The following is a 25,213-nucleotide window of genomic DNA, read 5'->3' as shown; positions in this document are numbered from 1 at the left end:
TTGCTTCCATGTCCTGGCTATTGTAAATAGTGCTGCAGTTAACATTGGGGTGCATATATGGTTTCAAATTATGGTTTTCTCCAGATATATGCCCAGGAGTGGGATTGCAGGATCATATGCTAACTTTATTTTTATTTTTTTAAGGGACCTCTGTAGTGTTCTCCATAATGGTTGTACCAATTTACATTGCCACCAACAGCACAGGAGGGCTCCCTTTTCTCCACACCCTCTCCAGCATTTATTGTTTGTAGATCTTTTGATGTTGGCCATTCTGACCGGCATGAGGTGATACCTCATTGTAGTTTTGGTTTGCATTTCTCTAATAATCAGTGATGTTGAGCATCTTTTCATGCACTTTTTGGCTCTCTGTATGTCTTCTTTGGAGAAATGTCTATTTAGATCTTCTGCTCACTTTTTGATGAGTTGTTTCAGGGGGTTTTGATATTGAGCTGCATGAGCTATTTGTATATTTTGGAGATTAATCCCTTGTAAGCTGCTTCTTTTGCAAATATCTTCTCTCATTATCTGGGTTGCATTTTCATTTTGTTTATGGTTTCCTTTGCTGTGCAAAAGCTTTTAAGTTTAATCAGGTCCCATTTATTATTTTTATTACTCTAGAAGGTGGATTAAAAAAGATCTTGCTGCAATTTATGTCAAAGAGTGTTCTGCCTATGTTTTCCTCTAAGAGTTTTATAATATCTGGCATTACATTTAAGTCTTTAATCCATTTTGACTTTATTTTGTATACGGTGTTAGGGAGTGTTCTAATTTCATTCTGTTACAGGTAGCTGTCCAGTTTTCCCAGCACCACTTATTGAAAAGACTTGTCTTTCCTCCATTGTATATTCTTGCCTCCTTTGTCATAGACTAGGTGGCCATAGGTGCTTGGGTTTTTCTCTGGACTTTCTGTCCTGTTCCACTGATCTGTATTTCAGTTTTTGTGCCAGTTCCATACTGTTTTGACTACTGTAGCTTTGTGGTATAGTCTGAAGTCAGGGAGCCTGATTCCTCCAGCTCCTTTTTTCAAAGCCGAGATTCTTTAAAACTAGGAAATAAATATGTGATGTTTATGTGATAATTTATCTCTTGATATTTTGGCAAGTCAAACTTTAATCCAAATTTGTCATAATTTTCTCTTTGTTTTTCTGCCCTCCAAAATCAGTATTACCTAATCTGTCTGTCAAACCATGGAACAGTTTAACAGTGAAAGTAGATACAGCTATCCAAATATTATGATAGATTTCTTGCAGAAGGCCAGTTTGTCATCTGTGGAGTTTGTTAAAAGCTGAAAAAGGGTTTGGGTATTTTTTGTTTTGTTTTGTTTTGTTTTTTTACAACATCATAGATGTCATTTTTAAATTTTTCCATGGTATATAAGGTAAATTATAATCTTTTATTTTAATTTTTTGATTTTGGAAATAGGTAGATGTTTATATGATGCTGTGCACGTTTCTTATTTTGTGGCTCATTCATAGATACCTAAATTTGCAGATGAGTCTGCTTATCTTTTAGAGAACTGAGCCAGATATATTTCAATATTGTCACAAAGTCTACCTATTTCATATAACCTTTCTGATATACTAGGTTTTAATACCACTTTACTTGAATCTAAAACATTTTAACATTTATAATACTCTCAGCCTGCTTTCTAAATGGGTGTGTCCAGTCTTAGCATTTAGAGACAAAATTGTTTGCAGTAAATCAAGTCTTCTTGTGATTGTAATCATACCTGTGTAGAGATGAATATCCTCACCCCAGTAATGTTCAGTCCTCATTAATCCCCTGGCTTAACATCCCGTATTAACTTTTATTGTTGAGACAATAGCACGTTCTATTCCATATCCCATTTCTGTGAACTGGAATATAAGATTTCCAAAAGATTCTGAAATGGTGAAATTTCCTCAGAATTTAATTTACTTGACTTGGTTTAGGGTTCACTAATGAAAATTGCCTCCAGGAAAAATGCTGCTAATGAAGCAGTTAATATCCCAGTGATCCCAGGCTGTACCATAGGTCCTAGGAGTCAACTCTGGTCCCATAAGGACACTATATAGAATGCCTCTTAATGCTAAGGTGAAGGCATAACAAGCACTTCTGAGAATAGAAGGGGCACTTTAGGTAATTATGCCCAGACAGCAGGCATCAATTGGTTAGTCATCTTACTTCAGGCCTCAGTGGTTCAGATCTACAGCTTTTCAGAATTGGTCTAGAGTTCTGATATAGGGACCAAGGGATCTGCACCATTTTGCAAGCCCATTTGTATTTTGAAATGATCATTGAATACCTCTTAGGGAACTATTAAAAATATCTAGAAATATCATACATATATACCTATATAAAATAGACATTAAATTTCATCTTTTTTTTACCTTTTGGGTAATTTTTATTAATAATATCCATTGCAGTCGTAACCAAGTCTGATATCACCCCAAATTCCTTAACTTGAATTAAATATATTGGAATGAATGTTGTTACTTTAGCCAAATAAGTTGTAATGAATCCTGTTACTTGTTTCATTGTTTTTAATGAATGCCATTCTTTCAGTTGATTAAAGCAATTTTTCCAGTGACTTTGTAAGTAGTCCCACATTGAATGGATTTTAAATAGTAATTAATTGCCCAGGAAGCAGAAGAACAAAGAGTGGTTAATACAGCTCATAGGGGTTTAAGGAAGAATAATTGGTGACACTTACAGTTATGTAGATCTTTCTAGTATCCATAAATTGCTTTAACTTGAATTCTCTCTTGTTGATTTTATAGTTTTAACTCAAATATGTACTGTTTTCAAAAATATATTGTGCCCAGGTTTCTATAAAAGTACATATGTTCTATTTTTAAATGCCCAGTCATGTTGATTTCACAGAGATTTGGGGAAATTTATCCTAATGGGAATAATTTCTCTGGGAGCGAAAAATAATAGACATGTCCTTCTTTTTCTTTCTTTTTTATAAAAGCTGGACCTGTGATCTGCAGAATGCTGAGTTATCCCCCAACTCGCCGAGCTTTAATTGTGGGTTGTGGCCTACAAATGTTCCAACAGCTCTCAGGCATTAACACCATCATGTATGTATTTCTTTCTGGTTTTTTATTGAAAAGATTGTGAAGGAATTAATTTATATGGAAAAGAAAGAGTAGGACTCTTGGTGATTTGTTTTTATTAAATGTGTAGAATTCTCCTTTTGGAAGATACTTAACCTTACAATTTTTTAAATCCTGTAAAATTGTAACTAGAAGGAAGTGACATCTTGTTTGTTGTAATTATTGACTTTATTTGATTTCACAGAATTTCTCTTTTATGCCATCCAATATGTCCTTATATTCTGAGCTACTGAATGTATCATTTTCATAAGCTATTTCCTGATTCACATTAAAAGGTAAAACAAAAGGAAATCACCTGGCATTATTAGAAATTAATGGACACACAGATAACTAGTTCATTTCCTTTTAGGGCCGTCAGTTACAACGCAGTGTGATAATAACATTAATAGAAGTATGTTTTTTACAACCAGGGTACAGTGGGCCAGGGATTGAGTGGGAGCAGAGAAGTAGGAAAGACACACAAGTTCCCTGTTTTCTAGTTTTCAGACTAATTCCCAAAGTTATATGTGTGTTGTGGGTGGAGCAGGGTGAATAGTGGGGGTTCTACCACATTTCATTCATTCAATATTAAACCCATTTTTGATGGTCTATTTTGTACTAGATACATAGCAGTGAATAAAGTAGGCATGGTCCTTGGCCCTACAGAGCATACAGGCTGGTGAAGGAAACAACACATTAAATAAACTCACAGTTTAATACAGAATTTCAAGTCTTCATAAGGTCTGTGTAGGACTATTCCAATGGGGGACTTTTAAGATCCTAGGTGATAGAACGTGGGTTAGAGTAAAGCCACGATCTTTGCTGAGAATCTTGTTGTTGGGTGAAAAGCTCCTAAATCTTAGAAGATTTCCCCCACTACCTGTTGGTTAAAATTATTCATTAGAAAAATGCAAATTATGTAAAATTAAATATTACCTAGTAAACCATTTGTATTTGGGACTCTTGATATTTTCCTTTAAAATTACTTGGGTTATAATGAATTATTCCACGGTAATTTGAGAAGAGTGAATTAGTTAAAATAATGGCTAGAGCCCAATGACCAATTAGATTAAATTGGAATTTGCTAAGAAACTCCATCTTGAATACATCCACGCTGTTTGTGAATTTGACTTTGATGGTAATTCTTGTTGGACTTCAGCTTCCGGGACTACGTTTTTAATATTGGTTCTCTCCTCCTTCCCTCTAACATTTACTTTCATTTTTTCTTCACCTTTATCAGCTCTATTTAGGCCCATCTGTTGGTATGGTGCCCAGCATTTTTGTTTCTGGATGTGGCACACCATGACTTTTCTGAGACACGTCCACTGTCCTCAGTGTGGTGATGATATGGAATTGTAACAAGGCTAGCACCAAGCTTTCAAATAATGCAATGCAGTAATAACCCTATGTGAAAATCTAATTTATCAACCTAAATTAAAATATGCCTACTTCTGAAAATCTTTTTTGTTTGTTCTACTTAATAATCTGTAGAAGTTGAAATGTTTTTATGAAATCCATCTTTCACCCCAAGTTTGTGTGGACCTGAAATATGAGGTATTTTGAATTCTATTTTTTGCCAAGAAAAGTTCATAGAAAGATCATATGGGAAAATACTGAAAGATAAATCATCCTTACAATTGTATTATGTAATCTTACCATGTTTAGTTTTCTCTTTTCTCCCTCATGGGATCTTTATTTCTATCTCCATGAATTATTTAATGTTCTGTCTCAGTTAAGGAAATAGATTTACTTCTTGGAATATTTAGTTTTTTCATTCTCTACCGTGAAAAAAAAATATATGTGGTTTGAGTGTATTTAAGTATCTTTTATTTGTATAACTTATGTTTATATCCTAACCCATACCTTATCATCTTCTTCTACCCTACTGTGCATAGGACTTCTAAGACCTTAAAACCATTACATACTTCAGACACTACATTTAAATTTTAGAAGAGGCAATTTTCTGTTATGACTCTGATCACTTAATAATTTCAAACATGCAGCTGAATAGATTATTCTCTATTCACAAGAGAGAAAGAACAGAGCAAATGGAGCTCTGTTTTCCTGATAAAGCCCTGGTATATTATTGCACCGCCTCACAGACCAATAAAATATTTCCACATCTGTCAAAATAAAAGGGAGAGTAATGATAGATGAAGATGATGATGATTAATGTGAAGACAGCTCTTTTAAGAAATTCTCATGTGATCTATTCTAAACCCTAGTTATAATGTCAATAATTTTCCATTTTCTGACTAAGAATTTTTATTTTATTAATAAATGGATCCTTCCCACATTATTATTACCACAACCAAAATGTGTATGGGTGAGTAATTAGGTAGGTAGGCAGGTAGGTAGGGAGGGAGAGTGAGAGAAAAAAAAAAGAGAAAGAAGGAAGACAGCTGGTTCCATCTGGGTTTGATAGCATCTTGCTTCTTTTGAGGAACTTAAAATAAGCTATATTTTGATAAGTCTTGATAAACATAAAATCAGTCCATCTTGGACAGGTGGAAGGTATCAGATTTTTACCTGGGAAGACCAAGAGGTTCAATGGCTTATTTTAAGGTTACACAGAAAATCCTCAGTAAAGAGAAGGAAATCCAGAATATTAAGCTTTTTATGTCATCTTCAGGTAAAAGGAACTGTGGGTGTGTGAACTTCTTTTGGACACTCCATACCAGTCCTTTATTTTTAAGCTACTCTTCTTTTTGGTTAATGCTCCCAGCTTCATCTCTTCTTACTCTTCCCTTTTCTACTAACTTAAAGTAGGGGTGGGAAATAGACAATTATATTGGCTGGGCAGATCATTCTTACCTCTATAACTTCTTTACCTTAATCCCCAGTGGGTCACTTCTTCTATTTTATTTATAAGAGATAATAGAAAAGTTTTGGAAAATATGCCCTTGCAATAATAATCTTAATAGGTATCATTATTGAGCATTAATACCAGTACTACTCTAGCATATATTAGCTCAGTAAATATTAACAGAAAAGGAAAAATAGGACAAAACTCTTAGCTTGTCTAATGGTGTAATTATTTATTATTGTCATGATAAAAACAAAAATGTTTACTGTTTTATATATATATATCTAACACTATAAAATATTTTCATAGACATGATCTCCCTTGTTCTTTATAAAAATCCTGTCAAGTAGGCAGGGCAGTTCTGTTTATTCTCAAACCAAGGCAGCAAGGGCTTAATGAGTTAAAGTGACTTGTCCACTCACACAATAAGTTTTAGAGCTGAGGGTAGAACCCTGATTTTCTGACTCTAGGTCACCTGGGCTACCCTTCAGTCGTAAAGCACCTGAAATGCCCAGGGCTGACTCTTTAAAGCTTGTTTGGGGGTAATATAAGTCAACATATCAAAGTTAGTGAAATTCACTACCACCCAAGGATAAAAGTCCAAAACGACTCTGTGCTAATAAAATTGCATCCATCTCAAGAACCATAAAACTCATCAAAGTATTTAATCTACTGGTACCCAGTTGAGGCCTCTGCTTTATACTCTGATCTAGAGTTCTTGGGCAGGCCAGGCTGATGGTATGATATTTGTTAATCATATTTAATTAATTTAATTTCATAAATGCAATATTTCTGAATCTGTTCCATTCTCATATTTTATCCCCAACAAGCTCTCCTAGTGTAACAAATTACCATGCAATCAGGAAACATGGCACAAAAATCAGGCCAGATGGTGGTAAATGCAGAGAAAAATAAAGGTGACAGGAAATAAGAAGAAAAGAATAAGGATTTATGCTCTCTTATGTTGTAAGTCTGAGCCAGAGGTGATGTTTTACTCTCTCTGAGGTCCTCAGTAGGCAGCATGAGTGGACCAAAATACTAACTCACTAATGTGAGCCTTCTCCTCTCTCTGCATCCTCACTAGGGCTTAGAACATAATCCAAAAAGCTATTAAAAGATAATATGCTTATCTCATTGGAATGTTTCAAGATGAGTGTATTTTAGTCATTTGTGTTAATTGGGTGAAAGTCATTGAATGAATGAGAAAATGTTCAGTTTCATGGTTCACTCTTTTGAAAGATGAGTTTAGAGTGCTGGGAAGAATATTGACCCAGGAATCAGGATAATTACTTTCAAGATCTGTCTCCACCATGGAACTTTGGGCATGCCAGATAACTGTCTTCATTCTAATTACCTATAAAGTGAAATAGATGGACTTTAATATACATTTGAATGAGGAAAAATGGAGTTTCAAGTGAAAGTGGAAGCTCGAACATTTGCGTTTGAACTACTTTAAACCTTTCTTGAGTAAAAAGTTATCAGGAGATTGATTTTAATCTAAAAAGAAAAATGTAAGCAATAAAATGGGAGTTTCATAAGAGATGGTGAGAGTATATTTTTTGAATATTATAATCTTTTGTTTTCTTTTTATAATTCACAAATAATTGTGTCCTGCAATAGGAATCTTAAAACTACATCTGCTAAAGTATTCATTTATTTATTCTTCAACCAGTATTTACTAGATTGTTGATAGAGCTTCAAATATTTGGAAACTAAAATTCTTGTCTTTGAGAAGTCTATATTCTACCTAAGCAGACAGACCAAATAATTATAATGCAGTATTATAAAAAAATTAATATGCTATATGAACACAGAAAAAATGAGTGACTGATTCTACCTCGAAAATAAAGAGGGCACATATAAACGATTTTTTGTTATTTTAAAATTTTTCTTTGTATGGAGTCATTTTGGGGATAGAAACATGGTACATCAAATATTAACACAACCTATGGTGTTAGATCTGAATTTAAATCGAAACCCATCACGCTTGCTAGCTGTGTAAACTCTACAAGCTTCTTAACTTCTCAGAGCCTCAGTGACCTGAAAATCAGGAAGAATATCTCCTGTGGTTCTTGTGATTAAATGAAATATCCTATATGGTTCAGGCCCAAGAAGGGAACTGAGACCATGTTAACTTCCCTTCTGCTCACTGTGTGTTGCAGCTTAGAAATTCCAGAGCATTTGTGGAAAGCAGGGCCATTCCATAGTTGATTCATTCTCTTTGGCCCAAACCTATCCATCAGTCCAGCATTTGAAGCATCCTTTGTAGAAGGAAAATTGTTGTAATACCCTTTTTTTCATACTTGTCTCTAATTTTCAATATATAGAAAGAAGTCAAAATAGTGTTTTTCTTCTAACTTATAAATGTGGTAGGAGTGTTGTCTGCGTCAGTGTTGATACATTCTTTACCTCTTAAGTCAGGGAGAAAAGACTTCAATGACTTTTATTTTTAATTAATTTTTATTGTAGTATAGTTGCTTTACAGTGTTGTGTTAGTTTCTTGCTGTACAGCAAAGTGAGTCAGTCATACGTATACATATATCCACTCTTTATTAGATTTCCTTCCCATTTAAGTCACCACAGAACACTGAGTAGAGTTCCCTGTGCTATACAGTAGGTTCTCATTAGTTATCTATTTTATACATAGTAGTGTATGTATGTCAGTCCCAATCTCCCAACTCATCGCATCCCCTCTTCCCTCCTTGGTAACCATAAGTTTGTTCTTTACATCTGTGACTCTATTTCTGCTTTGCAAACAAGTTCATCTGTACCATTTTTCTAGATTCAGCATATAAGCAAACCAGAAAAGACCTCAATGACTTTTGAACAATAGGAGCGAATAATGACTCCTTAGGAAGTGGGGGATCTGTGACTAAGTATACCCTGGGTGGCATGACTTGTGGTTTACATCAAAAGATAGTCAAATCCTTTTGGCATGTTTTCCAAGTCAGATGTGAATTTAAGGTTCTGTGATAATTAATCGAAATTTATCTCCACTGGTTTGTCAAGTATCAGCAACTAAGATTTGGGTTCCTCAGGACATCTTTGGTGATATGAAAATATGGTTTCCTTGACTTCCCTTTCTCTGACTGATATGTTTTGCTGAAAGGTAAGCAGAAGAAATGCTGTTAGATGAGTTGAGAAGATGCTGTTAATGAGTTGAAATAACAGCATGAAATCCAGGGATGTGCCCCAGGAAATAGGCCTGCTGTGTCCCTAAAGCAGAACCTTGCCCCCCAAATCATATGTGAGTTTGAGAGTAACCAGTCTAGTTAGTTCCAGGTAGACTACTACAAAATTGTAAAAATGTTCATTCTTTAAACAAATCGGTGGAAGGCACTCCTCCAGGGACTAGATAAACACAATATGACATAGCCCATCCCCAGGGAACTTTGGTCTTTTCCCTTATCTTTAAAAGGATATACTGTCACCTGTCTTGAAAGGTTGCTTTGAAAATGAAGTGAGGCATGAAATGTCTGCCACACAGGAGGTACTTAGAGGATGTTGGGGAGTTTGGTTCTCCTCTTCTCACACTCACATTTGTTATCCTCTCAATTAGTCAGGTATCTGGGATGTCCTCACTTGGCCAGCATGCTCTTTAAAAATTTTCCCTTAGTGGCACGTCATAGCATTTCATCTTGAGTCTCCTTCATGACTTTTTCTTCTCAATTTATACTTTAAGACTGGTGCTCCGCAGGCCTTGGCTTACAACTCTGCTGGGAGATTTTGTTCACTTCCATAGTTTCAATGACCAGCTACATGGAAGAGATGGCTTAGCCTACATTTCCAGATCAGAACTCCTCTGAGATGCACAGTCATGTTCAACTGCTGGGCATTTTTATTTGGATATCCTACTCTCATCAATCTCTACATGAACAAGACTGAATCCCTATTGTTTCTCACCAATTCTGCCCCTCCTGCTATTATCCCCATCTCAGTGAAGGGTATGACTAGTGGGTGCCCAAGACTATGGCGGGGGAGCCAAGACGTCCAAATCCAACCAGTCGCAATTTCCTTAATTTTACTCCCTTAGCACCTTTTATATCCTTCCTATTCTCTTCATTTTCATTATCTGTCCGAGTTTAGGCCCTGCTTTAGTTAGGGTTCATTGTATTTGCAAGTATTTGAATTTTACTCCAACCTAACTTAAGAAAAATTAGGGCAGTTTACAGTAAGGGCACAGGGACTGAAGTCAAGAAATACAGCTGCACCTACCAAGAGGCTGTCAACAAAAACATCAATCAGTAGTCAATCTAAGAAAGAAATGGAAAATTTCTTTACTTGGGCCAACCTGAGGTTTATAACTGGGGAGACAGTCTCTCAGAGAGCTCTGAGAATCTTCTGAAGAGGTAAAGGGGGAGGCCAACATATGTGTGATTTTGGTGAAGGGAGTACATGCAACCAAGCACACATCTCAGTAGAAGGTCACTGCTAGTCACTAGGAACAGACATCTTAGTTAATGGTTTTAGTGCTTTTATAGGTATGGGAAGACACAAGAATCAGGTTCATAAAAATTTCTCCTGAAAATATCTAACTATCTGAGGGGCAGTTCTGTCACTTTTACCTCATCCTGATCTTTGCCTGGAATTCCTTTCTGAGTATATTGTAGGTCAGCGACCGCAGTGATTAATGACTTGATTCTTGTAGAAGTGGTGGGCAATATTCTTTATTTTACAATACCTTCCCTTTCAGTCTTAATTTTGACCAAGGTTTGGGAGGCATTTTGTGACCAGTTTGTCCCACAGTGCTAGGAATGCTCATTCCCAGATCAGGCAAGGATTTCATTGATAGGCCACTCAATGTGCTATTACTGGACTAGACCCTGTTACCAGTAGCCAAAGCCTCTGGACCACTGCTTTACTAGTCTGTTATGATCCAGGAAATGGTTCCCTTTCATTGCTTCTTCCCATATCTAGAGTTACAGTATTATTACAATCATTGATCTTATAGAACTATATATTTGATCAATCGTTTCAAGTTACCTAATCATCATTAATTTTATCTGACGCTCAGTCACACATTTGGTAATGCAAGAAACAATAATCTTATAAAATAGGCAGAATAGAAGTAATATAGCTAGTAGGTCATAAGTAAGTATTTAAGCTAAGAACTTCCAGTAGGTTTGGCCCAGTATCTCCTCAGGTTGTCTGACTAGTCTGTTCTGCACCAATTGTTATCTTTAAGGGAAATGATAAATTGGCATTGGACATAAAGTTCACCAAAGATGTCTGCACCTACAAGGAAAATAGTGGGTCCTTGTGACCCCTTACAGGATTGAGAAAGCAGTGTTACCTTCTAAGGAGCTACATTGCTGGTGCCAGAAGGGGAAAAATTGATCTATGTGGTTCAGCCGGTATTTCTCCCATTGGGGAGGTCTGGTTAAGGCATAATGTAGATGTACACTAGAAGGAAGGGTAGAGGCCAAAATGGGCAGAGAAAAATTTTACATTTAAATTTTTTCTTGTCTTGCCTTAAAATATGAATTTTTATTTCATCAGGGCTCAAACCAGAAACGCAGCCTCTGTGTCCACGTGGTATTGTGTTCTTGTTTCTCTCTGGCTATATGCATTCTCTTCCTTCTTTCTCTTTGAGATCTTTCTCTGGTTTTGCTCATATGTGATCACACTCTGCCACCATAACCTTGGATATACTTCTAAGTTCAAGCATCACAAAAGATTGACTGGAATTGTCTCAATTCCTAATTCCTAAGAGAGAAAAATCAAAGTGAACCTCCCTTTGTGAGGGAGGATATGAGACCAGACAGCTGGGTAATACCATAGGAGGAGATGCACAGAGAATTTTTCTGCAATAAATCTCATGTCCCTCATTTTATCCTTCTTATCTCTGCACTTGAACTTTCCGAAACAAAGAAATCGTATCCCATCTTGACTTAAAATCATTTAATGGTAGCCATAGCGTTCAGCAGAGCTCAAAGTCTAGAGACCTTCGTGGTCTGACTTTTGTCTATCTCTTCACTGTCTTGTGTCCGACCACTTCTCACATGCTTTTGCCTCCTGCTATATGGAACGTCCTCTGCTTTAGGTGGTGATTAATTGAAGCCTCAGGGCCTTCATACATCCCGTTCTCCCAACTCAAGTCACATGCCATCTCCCTACACTCAGAAGCTGATTCAGATGATCCTCCTTTAGCCTCCTATAGCACTCTGAGTAGATATCTGTCATAACAGTTATTGTGCTTTATTTGTTTGTGCTTTATTTAACATTTCTGCTTTATAAAACTACAGATTTATTTTTTTATTTCCCCAGAAAGACTATACAAATAATAAAATTGCCCCCCCTCAAAGTATTCCCCAGGGAGAACCAGCTAGAGTTTTGTTCCCACTGACTCTTTTGTTTTTATTCTGTTCATCACCACGGTCATAGTATGGTGTTATGCTGGATCTGTCTCTGTCTGACTATGTGTCTTCCTTAACTAGTTTGCAGTTATGACCTCAGGAAAACAAAAGCAGTGACATTCAAGATTTGAGAACAGGATTTTTCAAAACCACTGCCAAATGAGTTCTTATCTTTAGAATTAGTGACAAGCTATAATGACATTTCTACTAATTTATAATATTGGTTAGATACTCTTTAAGTTTAGTTTGGGTTTCAACACTGAAGGTCCCATGACAAAAATTCTGAACACAGAGGTCTTGGTTCCTTCTTAGGGCAACTGAAGAGCTAAGGTAGTGACTTCTATCCACATTTGTGATAGTACTTCCTGTGGCTGATAGAATTGCAGGATTTCAAATGCTATTAAGCTGCTAGATGCAGAGACAAATAGTCTAATGACATGTCATTCATGGCAGGGAGAAAAATGAACAGTGTTCCTTGCTGGAACATCTTCATTTATTTTGATAAGATTACTTTTTACTGGGCAGATTAAAATATACAGAACGAAATATAAGGTGCTCCTGTTTCCATTTCGGTAAAAACACACAGTACCAGAAAATAGAAAACGTGTAGAGTATATTTAACTATGTGATTTTAACTACAGTTTCCTGCATAGAATTAACAGTCTTCTGGATTCTTCTGATGATCTTCTTCAACTTCCTTAAGGTTCTCCCCTCAGTCACTTCTCATGACTTTGTTGGAGAAGTTTAATTCTGTATCTAAGACTATTTGCAAGGACTAAATTTAGCCCCGAGACATGTTCTCTTTGGAAAGGACAGAATTTTTGCACTTACTAAATTTCACACTGAAGTCCAGATTTCAAGGGGACTGCATTGCCTCTTGGAGCCTATGTGTCCTCTCCAGTTCCCCACATTCCCTGCTACTCTCCATGGCTGGGCACCATCAAGACAGTTAAGGTTGTGCCACCTGCCCTAAGAAATCAACATTCATAGTCTACTTAGAACTTTCGCATGTATGTCCTGTTCAAGGCTGGATAAAAATGAGGTCAGATAAGTTATATTGCTCTGATTTTAGGAATAGCAACATAGTCTAATCATTACAGCAAAGCTGTGGATATTTGTAAAATGTTCAGTTTCATCTTCTACCCTCAAGACCTTCATTCCACATTAAAAAAATTTTTTTTGAGACTAAGTGGATGAGACTACCATTTGCCAACACTTTACAATCATTTTTATCAACTAAGAGGGAATGTGCTGTAGGTGACGTTGGAATCAGACAGATCTATCTAACAATGTTGTTAGAATTAAATGAGATACCATATTTAATGTACTCTAAAGTGACTAACTTATAGCAGCTCATTATTTATTACATTATTATTTTATTTGGTATCAGACAGATCTGGAGTCAAATTTTACCATGTTTCCTGACCAGTTGTGCTACCTTGAATGACTTACACAGCCACTCGAAGTCTCAGCTTCCTTATTTACAAATGGGATATAATCTACCTTCCAGGGTGGTTGTGTTTTCCTTCACTCTTACACATCTCAGTGAGCAGTGCTCCTATCTGTCCAGTTGCTCAGACCCAAAACCCAGGAGTCATAGTTGATTTTCTTCTCTTTTTACTTCCCAATCCAGTTCTCCAGTAAGTCTTAGCCCCAAAACCATGATTTTCAAACTGCAGAGGCATGAGACACTCCTTACAGGGTAGCCGAGGGATATTTTAAATTAAATGTGTGAGGGAAACACTACATGCTCAGACTACCAGTATTAAGTAGTTTTACTTTAATAAACAGAACCATTAGGTATTTCTTTTGGCTTAGAGGTGCTGAAAAAAATTACTCAGACACGAAGGACTCCATGAAGCAAACAAGTTTGGGAACTTCAGCTCTATGGTGTAGTGTATATCCTTCCCCTTATCTTCATCTCCACTACTACCAGCCACACTAGCCACTATTGTCTCATTTTTTGCAATTGTCAGTCTCCTAACTGGTCTTTCTGTTTCCATGTTTACCCTCCATAAACCATTCTCCACAGAGCAGCCAGAATTAAGACCTTAACTCTCCACTACTCAGAAACTTCTGGTAGCTTTCCATCACACTTAAAGTCAGCCCAGCTTTTCACCATGTTCCTGTGACTCTGCTCTTTGGGCTCGCATCTTTTTTACCATCCTCATCTCCTGCTACTCACCCCAGCACTCACCAGGTTTCAAGCACAATGACTTTTTTCCTTTCATTTGTTTCTCAAACTCTCTATGTTTGTTCCCACCTTAGAGACTTTGCAGTTGCTTTTCCTTCTGCCTGGAAAGATCTTTCTCTAGATCTCCCAGTGTCTGGTTCCTTGTCACTTGTGTCTAAATTTAAATGTCAACACCTCAGATAGGTCTTGACCCTATTTGACCTCCTCCCTTCACTGTTATCTCTCTCCATTTATTTTCTTCATAGTATTTATCACTGCCTAAAATTATCCTCTTTGTTTCCTTGTTTGTTAATAAGCTCATGAGAGTAGAGCCCTCATCTGTCTTATTCACCTTTAAATTTTGCTCAGCATACAGTAGACACTCAGAAAATATTGGTAGCATTGGAAATATGGACAAATGCTTGTTCTGTTTCCCTTCTTTAGGACCGAATGATGTCACTGATGATCATGTGCCCTTTGCTGTTTCTTTGTAGTAAAGTCTTGTTGAAGTTTTGAAAGAAGGGGAACCTAAGTGTCTTGGGGGGTCAAATGTTGGAGCATTTATTAATTTTGCCTTAATAGTCAAGAAATGTAGTCATACTGCACTCTACCTTTATTTGAAGTGCCTGACTTTTCCAAATCCTTAGTAAATTTATTAAACAACTGAGAAAAAATTCCTTTTTTATTTTCCTCTTTACCCAAATCTCTGAATTGTCAAACCTCGTAGTCGGAAAGTATTGGAGTAATATATAGTAAAATCAAAATCACTCCTGTATATCCCTCATTCCATTAAAACACAGAACTGAAAACAGCATGGAAGAAAGGTATTTATATAGCCTTTGGGTTTATCCCAAATGAACGAACTGGATTGCCAAATTGTACTGCACAAGGTCAGTTTGCAGTTCAGTGAGATGAATCTTTGCAACAATCAGTAAAGAGAAGAATAACTTCATGAGTAACAAAATGAGGACTCCATGATTGGACCTCAATAAAACTATAATATAATAATACAGAATAATATACAATAAATTAAATCTATAATAACATTTTTGTAATTAGGGTAAAATGCAAACAAGTAAATTCAGATAAGTATTTACAATTGTAGGTATTTATGTTCTGGCTGTTTGTTTTGTGGGAGAGTCTTTCTTTCTTTCACTAGTCTTTACAGAGTGTACCTCAAACTTACTAATTGGTTATCTTCTAAGGATTTAAAATTCAGTTGGAAATTTCCCGGTGGTTAACTATGTGGCTATGTTAAACTGTTATACAAAATCCCCTTATGCCTTACCATATCTGAAGTGCTGAAACAATCATATCATTGCTGTTGTAGGAAAACTTCCAAGTTACAACTCAAGATTCCAAGTGTATTTTCCCTCAGCCCCAGAATTCCTGTAGCACCAGTTCCAGATGGGAGTAGAATGAGAGAACACAGATGGTCAGGAGGCCCACGTACAGGTGTGGGTGTAGGTAGGTACCAGACCCTGTCAGCAGGAGAATGGGTGCATAGGAGAGGGGGTGGCAACAGCAAAGACATTGGCAAGGGCAGCTGATTGTAGTGATGAGAACTATGGTTATTGTAGGGTGTTTATCTTGCCCCTAGTAGGGGAGGAAGGAAGTAGATGATGCTTATAATTGTTCTGACAGTGTTAGAGGTGAAGGGGCACAAGATCATTCCCATGTATCAATTGTTAGTATGTTTGTATATAAATGGTTATCTCTAATATGGATATATTAGTTGATAATTGAAGTGATTTCTAAAATCAAAAAATCTGAAACGATTAGGGCTTCTCAGCATGGATCGTGTAGTAATTATTTGTTCCCACATGTTCATTAGAAAGCCAATTTATGAATTAATTTGGTTATTAAAATTATGCTGGTAACTTAGGTTCCATGTACACAGTGTTTCCACAACCAGGTGAAGAATATTTGTTAGCTGGTTATTTTGATAGTAGAATATGAATCAAATGGCTTGACTGATTTGAAGATTGATCTGTTAAAGCACAGTAAAACAAGTTTTCCTATTTTCCTGATTTTAAAGTTTTTTCAATAAACAATAAACTATGCTCTTGAATCTGGGTCATTTATGTGGTGGGTTAAAAAAGTCACAGATTCATTTTAACATTATTCATATTTTATATTTTGAGTTTAATTTTTATTGTGGTATTACATGTAAGAGTCAAGGTAGTATAAGGTTTACCATGAAAAGCAGTTGTCCCTGTCCCTCATCTTCTACCTCAAGTTCTACTCTCCAAGGACAGTTACTTTCACTTCTTTTAGATGTTTCTCTCCATATTAACACTATCTGTATTTCTAAGTAAATAATATTTATATAATTTTTATTGATTTCAATGTTTGCAATTCTGTATTGACTTTCCATTACAGAAGATACTTCTTCCAACCACCTCCATTCACATTCACATTCACACAATTCTGCTCACCTTTATAATTATATCTCAAGTTTTGGGATTAACTAATGTTCACTGTTTTCAACATTGTGACTACAGAAACATTGTTTCCAACTGAGCAACTCAGTGCGCTGTGAGTCTGTGTACTTCTGTTGTGCTGCACATCTTCTGTTCGCTACTCAGGTGACACCTCCATCTTTCTCTACCTTACTCTGCCTGAGCCTGGCCTGGTGAACTGATTGATACATGCTTACCAACATTTTTTCCTCCCCTATTGTAAATAATTGCCTCCTCCTTTAATTTGCTCAGTGTTCTGTGTACCCCTCATTAATCCTTTCTGCACACTCCTCAGTGGAACTGTGAAGCCCCTCTCTTGTTGGTTAAACGTAATAAGAAACATCAGGAAATCCATCCTGTACTTCTGCTTCCCCACACCTTGCCTTCCTTGCTGACCCTCCTCCTGGAGCCTCCATTATCCTGCCTGCCCCATCCCCCCCAACAGGATGCTGTCTAGGTACAGCTGTAGGAATTCTCTTTACTTCTCTTCTCATTAGCTTCCCTGTTTCCTGGATCCCATTTCCTCTCTTTAGCCTTACAGTGCAGTAGTTGACTGTGAAAAGCTCAATGAGAAGTAAAAAAAAACTGAGACCATGAAAATCTCTATTCTGCCCTCAGACTTAATTGTTGTTCTCCCTCAGAATTTTCAAGCCATAGACTCTCATTTTCAGACCATGCCTTCCAGCTGGCCTTCATTGTACCTGTTCTCCTCAAATCTACAAGCTTGGTTGCTCACTGTCTCTAGACATTAAACCTCTGCCTCCTTCCAGGTGTGGGTAGGGTGAGAGCTCTGGGAGGGAGGTGAGGGGCTCTAACTGATTATTATAAAGACTCTCAACTTGTTTTGAGTCAGTGTCTGAAATATCTGGTACCTCCAATCCTTGGACTTTTCTGGAGTTCTGTCATGTAACTCATCCCTTGCTCTGCCACTCCCATATATTCTGATGTTTTAAGCAAGTCACCACATGTCTAATCTCTTATCAGTCTGAAACTTCTAATCTAATGTTCTTTATCTTTGCACAGTTTTTAAAACTTTTAACTTATTTTATAGTAGTATTAGTGGACAAGTTGAGGAAATAAAGGTGCTGGGTTTAACTGGACGTAAGTATTTTAAAATATTAAGGCAAAATATTGTCGACTTCATAATTGAAATGCTTCTCTGAAGTAAAATACATGTTGTTTAAAATATTAGCTCTGTCATAGATTAGAGGACCATATCCTGTTCCATTAATCTATATTTCTGTTTTTGTGCCAGTACCATACTATTTTGGTTATTGCAGCTTTGTAGTATAGTCTGAAGTCAGGGAGTCTGATTCCTCCAGCTCTGTTTTTCTTTCTCAAGATTGCTTTGGCTATTCAAGGTCTTTTGTGTTTCCAAACAAATTTAAAATGTTTTTATTCTAGTTCTGTGAAAAATGCCATTGGTAATTTCATAGGAATTGCATTGAATCTGTAGATTGCCTTTAGTAGTATGGTCATTCTGACAATTTTACTTCTTCCAATCCAGGAACATGGTATATCTTTCCATCTGTTTCTGTCAGCTTCAATTTCTTTCATCAGCATTTTATAGTTTTTAGAGTACAGATCTTTTGCCTCCTTAGGTAGGTTTATTGCTAGGTTTTTGTTTTGTTTTGTTTTTCTTTTTTGATGCAATGGTAAATGGGACTGTTTTCTAAATTTCTCTTTCTAATCTTTCATTGTTAGTGTATAGAAATGCAACAGACTTCTGTGTATTAATTTTGTATCCTGCAACTTTTGCGAATTCATTGATGAGCTCTAGTAACATTCTGGTTGCATCTTTAGGATTTTCTGTGTGTAGTATTATGTCATCTGCAAACAGTGAGAGTTTTATCTCTTCTTTTCCAATTTGGATCCCTTTTATTTCTTTTTCTTCTCTGTCATGGCTAGGGCTTCGAAAACTATGTTGAATAAAAGTGGTGAGAGTGAACATCCTTGTCTTGTTCCTGATCTCAATTAATCTATGACAAAGGAGGCAAGAATATGCACTGGAGAAAAAACAGTCTCTTCAATAAGTGGTGCTGGGAAAACTGGACAGCTACATGTGAAAGAATGAAATTAGAATATTCTCTAACACCATACACAAAAATAAGCTCAAAATGGATTAAAGATCTAATTGTAAGACCAAATACTATAAAACTCCTAGAAGAAAACATAGGCAGGACACTCATTCACATAAATTGCAGCAATATCTTTTTGGATTCGTCTGCTAGAGTAATGGAAATAAATAAACTAATCAGACCTAACTAAACGTAAAAGCTTTTGCTGCACAGCACAAGAAACCATAAACAAAACAAAAAGACTACCTACAGAATGGGAGAAAATATTTGCAAACACTGCAACTGACAAGGCATTAATCTCCAAAATATACAAACAGCTCATACAGCTCAAATCAAAAAAGAAAACAACCCAATCAAGAATTGGGCAGAACAGCAATCAGACAAGAAAAGGAAATAAAAGGAATCCAAATTGGAAAAGAAGAAGTAAAGCTGTCACTGTTTGCAGATGACATGATACTATACATAGAGAATCCTAAAGATGCTACCAGAAAACTACTAGAGCTAATCAATGAATTTGGTAAAGTAACAGAATACAAAATTAATGCACAGAAATCTCTGGCATTCCTGTACACTAATTATGAAAAATCTGAAAGTGAAATCAAGAAAACACTCCCATTTACCACTGCAACAGAAAGAATAAAATATCTAGGAATAAACCTACCTAAGGAGACAAAAGACCTGTATGCAGAAAATTATAAGATGCTGATGAAAGAAATTAAAGATGTTACAAATAGATGGAGAGATATACCATGCTCCTGGATTGGAAGAATCAATATTGTGAAAATGACTCTACTACCCAAAGCAATCTACAGATTCAATGCAATCCCTATCAAACTACCACTGGCATTTTTCACAGAACTAGAACAAAAAATTTGAAAATTTGTTTGGAAAAACAAAAGACCCTGAATAGCCAAAGCAATCTTAAGAATGAAAAACGGAGCTGGAGGAATCAGGCTCCCTGACTTCAGACTATACTACAAAGCTACAGTAATTAAGACAGTGTGGTACTGGCACAAAAACAGAAAGATAGATCAATGGAACAGGATAGAAAGCCCAGAGATAAACCCACGCACATATGGTCAACTTATCTTTGATAAAGGAGGCAGGAATGTACAGTGGAGAAAGGACAGCCTCTTCAGTAAGTGGTGCTGGGAAAACTGGACAGGGACATGTAAAAGTATGAGATTAGATCATTCCCTAACACCATACACAAAAATAAGCTCAAAATGGATTAAAGACCTAAATGTAAGGCCAGACACTATCAAACTCTTAGAGGAAAACATAGGCAGAACACTCTATGACATAAATCACAGCAAGATCCTTTTGGACCCACCTCCTAGAGAAATGGAAATAAAAACAAAGATAAACAAATGGAACCTAATGAAACTTCAAAGCTTTTGCACAGCAAAGGAAACCATAAACAAGACCAAAAGACAACCCTCAGAATGGGAGAAAATATTTGCAAATGAAGCAACTGACAAAGGATTCATCTCCAAAATTTATAAGCAGCTCATGCAGCTCAATAGCAAAAAAACAAACAACCCAATCCAAAAATGGGCAGAAGACTTAAATAGGCATTTCTCCAAAGAAGATATACAGACTGCCAACAAACACATGAAAGAATGCTCAACATCATTAATCATTAGAGAAATGCAAATCAAAACTACAATGAGATATCATCTCACACCAGTCAGAATTGCCATCATCAAGAAATCTAGAAACAATAAATGCTGGAGAGGGTGTTGAGAAAAGGGTACACTCTTGCACTGCTGGTGGGAATGTGAATTGGTACAGCCACTATGGAGAACAGTATGGAGGTTCCTTAAAAAACTACAAATAGAACTACCATATGACCCAGCAATCCCACTACTAGGCATATACCCTGAGAAAACCATAATTCAAAAAGAGACATGTACCAAAATGTTCATTGCAGCTCTATTCACAATAGCCCGGAGATGGAAACAACCTAAGTGTCCATCGGATGAATGGATAAAGAAGATGTGGCACATATATACAATGGAATATTACTCAGCCACAAAAAGAAATGAAACTGAGCTATTTATAATGAGGTGGATAGACCTAGAGTCTGTCATACAGAGTGAAGTAAGTCAGAAAGAGAAAGACAAATACCATATGCTAACACATATATATGGAATTTAAGAAAAAAAAATGTCATGAAGAACCTAGGGGTAAAACAGGAATAAAGACACAGACCTACTTGAGAATGGACTTGAGGATATGGGGAGGGGGAAGGGTAAGCTGTGACAAAGCGAAAGAGAGGCATGGACATATATACACTACCAAACGTAAGGTAGATAGATAGTGGGAAGCAGCCGCATAGCACAGGGAGATCAGCTCGGTGCTTTGTGACCGCCTGGAGGGGTGAGATAGGGAGGGTGGGAGGGAGGGAGATGCAAGAGGGAAGGGATGAGGGAACAGATGTATATGTATGACTGATTCACTTTGTTATAAAGCAGAAACTAATAAAAAAAAAAAAGAAAAACAGGCAATTCTGGCAAGGCTCCCCAGTTCACTCCAGCCACCTCACAGCCCTGCTTGATGCCACTGGCATTTGTTTTGTCCCCTGGTTTACATGGGTCTTTGGATCCCAGACAGTTTGCGCCCAGCCTGTTGGATGCGCTGGGCCAGGGTTCACAGAGCAGTGCCTGGTTTCACATCCAGTGTGATTGTTGACTAGTTGTGTAACCTCGGACAAGTTACTTAACCACTCTATGCCTCAGCTTCTCCTTCCATAAAATGAGGACAATAATAGGACCCACCTTAGAGGGCTGTTGAGAGGAATAACTTAGTTTATATAAAGCAGTTGTTCTCAAGGTGTCTGGGCTATGGAGGGAAGGACTCTGCTCACTGCCCCCTTCAGGAAAGCTGGCATTGTCTGGAGACATTTTCTGTTGTCACAGCTAGGGGAGGGGCCCCTGGTACCCAGGGGATAGAGCCCAGGGATGCTGCTAAACCCCTTATTACACACAGGACAGCTCCCACCACAAAAAATTATCCAACCCAAAATGTCAACAGTGCTGAGGATGAGAAACCCTGACCCACGGCATTTAAAACAGCACCTGACATAGAGGAAGCCCTCTCTAAGTGTCAGTTGTTTTGTTGTTTGTTTTTGTTTTTTTGTGGTACGCGGGACTCTCACTGTTGCGGCCTCTCCCGTTGTGGAGCACAGGCTCCATACACGCAGGCCCAGCAGCCATGGCTCACGGGCCCAGCCACTCCGCGGCATATAAAAAAAAAAGAATTGGGCGGAAGTTCTAAATATTTCTCCAGAGAAAACATACAGATGGCCACAAGGCACATAAAAAGATGTTCAACATTGCTAATTATTAGAGAAATGCAAATCAAAACTACAAAGAGGTATGACCTCACACTGGTCAGAATGGCCATCATCAAAAAGCTTACAAATAATAAATCCTGGAGAGGGTGTAGAGAAAAAAGGTACCCTCCTACCCTGTTGGTGGGAATGTAAATTGGTACAGCTACAGCCACTATGGGCAACAGTATGGGTTCCTTAAAAAACTAAAAATAGAGCTACCATATGATCCTGCAATCCCACTCCTGGGCATATATCTGGAGAAAACCATAATTTGAAAACATACGTGCACCCCAGTGTTTGCTGCATCACTATTTACAATAACCAAGACATGGAGGTAACCTAAATGTCCATTGATAGATGAATGGATAAAGAAGATGTAGTATATATATACAATGGAATACAATTTAGCCATAAAAAAGAATGAAATAATGCCATTTGTAGCAGCATGGATGGACCTAGAGATTATCGTACTAGGTGAAGTAAGCCAGACAGAGAAAGGTTCATATCATACGATATCACTTATATATGGAATCTAAAAAAAAAAAATACAAATGAACTTATTTCCAAAACACAGAGAGACTCATCAACATAGAAAACAGATTTATATTATCAAAGGGGAATGGGTGGTAGGAGGAGGGATAAGTTAGAAGGTTAGGATTAACATATATACACTACTATATAGCACATAGATAATCTAAAAGGACCTACTGTATATCTCAGGGAACTACACTCTGTTTTGTAATGACCTATAAGGGAAGAGAATCTGAAGAAGAATGTGTGTGTGTGTGTGTGTGTGTAACTGAATCGCTGTGCTGTACACCTGAAAGTAACACAATATTGTAAATCAACATACTTCAATTAAAAAAGGAAAGTTATGCAAAACAAAAATAAACAACTATTTCACTATAAAAATTAGTTCCGTACTTAGTATATCTTCAAAATTTTTAAGATTTAAAAATCTTAACTCTCATCATCTGTATAGTAGAGAATCTAGCATTTTGGTTCTATTTTATGTATTGCTCATTTATTAGAAGAAGCACTCTTGGTACCACCACTCACACAGAAAGTGCCATCAGAGCCTGAATGAAGGATTGGCAGGCTCTCAAATTAAATCAGTAAATTTACATATTAAAAATAGCATTGTAAGTCAACTATACTTCAATAAATAAAAAAGAGAAAGAAATAGCATGGATTTACTTTATAGGCTTTTTTAGTCTAAGTAAGATTTTTTACTCGAATTAGTAAGCAGAAACTGGGCAAAAGGGTATCAAAACTTAGTGCTCTGTGACATTATTTTTTTTTTTTTTATTTTTTTGCTGTATGCGGGCCTCACTGTTGTGGCCTCTCCCGTTGCGGAGCACAGGCTCCGGACGCGCAGGCTCAGCGGCCATGGCTCACGGGCCTAGCCGCTCCACGGCATGTGGGATCTTCCCGGACCGGGGCACGAACCCGTGTCCCCTGCATCGGCAGGTGGACTCTCAACCACTGCGCCACCAGGGAAGCCCTAAATTTTTTTTCTGATGTGTGAAATATCTTTGATCTTTGAAGTAGATGTTGTTGTGTTAAAACATTGTTTCCCTTTTAGAAATAATGTTGCTATAGGAGAGGATCAAAATGAAGTAATGTAAGTAATAAATTCTTAAACATATACTAGGCTCTTGTTACTGGAAATTTAATTCATTTTTCAACAATATATGCATTTGATACTAAGCTTAAAATTACACATATGTTTTAATTTATACTTTAATGTTTGTGTCCAATTAACTAGAAGTTTAATTTATTTAATTACTTATTTCAGAGACTTCAAGGGTATGTACTGTTTATTTTTGTATTCCACACTTCCATAGTAGCTCAATAAATGTTGAAATAAGACAGTCATGTTTTGTATATCAGCACAGTGCTTTGAACATACTGAAGCTTAATAAATTCATCAAATTAAAGCATATCCTTTAGCTTTTCTGAATGTCCCTTAAAATAAAAATTTTGAATATGAAACAAAATTTAGCCAAGTTTCTATATCATTGCATATTGATTTTGAAAAACAGCTTTGAGGGTAACAATAGCAAATGCAATATTCTTTTCTTGTTTGGTGTTATTCTTTTAGAAAAGATACATTCTAATTAGATGTAGGCCAGATATAATGAATATGCTTCTTTGAAATATAAAACATTTATTAACTTTAATAGCCCATGAAATCCTGAACTAACTTATTGTATACTAAAGATTTTATATTTTAAATGAAATTTGGGGGAGAAAAAGGCAAGGATATGCTTTGATTAATATGTTTATACTTTTTCCACGAAACTTTTTAATTCATATGCCTCACCAGTTTTCAATTACTTTACTCTGTACATTGATCATTATTCTACACCTAGAAGAAAATATTAAACTCTACAAGTATTTTGGTATCATGGATCAAAGGTAGAAGTAAACTTGTGAAATTCAAGATTTTAAAAAATTCTATAAAATGCAAAAAATGTAATGGAGCATTTCATAAAGAGAATGAGAGAGAAACATTATTTCTCGACTCAGAAGCACCACGCCATTTGATTTTATTACAAGAACTATAGATATTTGGCTGACAGGAATCTTATCTCTTTAAAATGCTTAGTGCACAATCTATTACTGTTTAATTTGTATGTGAACAAACTAAATGTGTTGGTTCTAAAGGTACTATTAATTATGTACCGACACCTTGATGGATTGCTCCATCAGCTGAGCAGGCTTTCTAAATCAAATAGCATCAGGAAGAGAATTTTCTCTATAAATGAAACCTATAAAAATTCTTCACATTTAGAGCTATATACAGTTTATAAAATTATAAAGATTTATTATCTATTGAAATGATGACATGGCTGTTAAAATACCAGGGAAAGATATGTCAAAATACTTAAGAGCAGTTTACAAAACAATATTACATGTCT

At 36.5% G+C, this 25,213-nt stretch overlaps 1 protein-coding gene across 2 annotated transcripts in view; it reads left to right on the top strand.

The window, feature by feature from the left end:
* SLC2A13 (solute carrier family 2 member 13) overlaps positions 1 to 25,213 on the top strand; it is a 462,624-nt gene that overhangs the window by 228,704 nt on the left and 208,707 nt on the right. For both annotated transcript variants that reach the window (XM_082635385.1, XM_082635384.1), the window contains exon 4: positions 2,954 to 3,062. In XM_082635385.1, coding sequence (XP_082491511.1) covers positions 2,954 to 3,062 — 109 coding nt within the window. The remainder of the gene's footprint in view (positions 1 to 2,953; positions 3,063 to 25,213) is intronic.

The sequence above is a fragment of the Mesoplodon mirus genome (genome assembly GCF_964341445.2).
Source record: "Mesoplodon mirus genome assembly, chromosome: 11".
In the NCBI taxonomy this organism is placed as follows: domain Eukaryota; kingdom Metazoa; phylum Chordata; class Mammalia; order Artiodactyla; family Ziphiidae; genus Mesoplodon; species Mesoplodon mirus.
The sequence above is the reverse complement of the archived record's forward strand: the minus strand, read 5'-3'. Positions and strand labels throughout refer to the sequence as shown.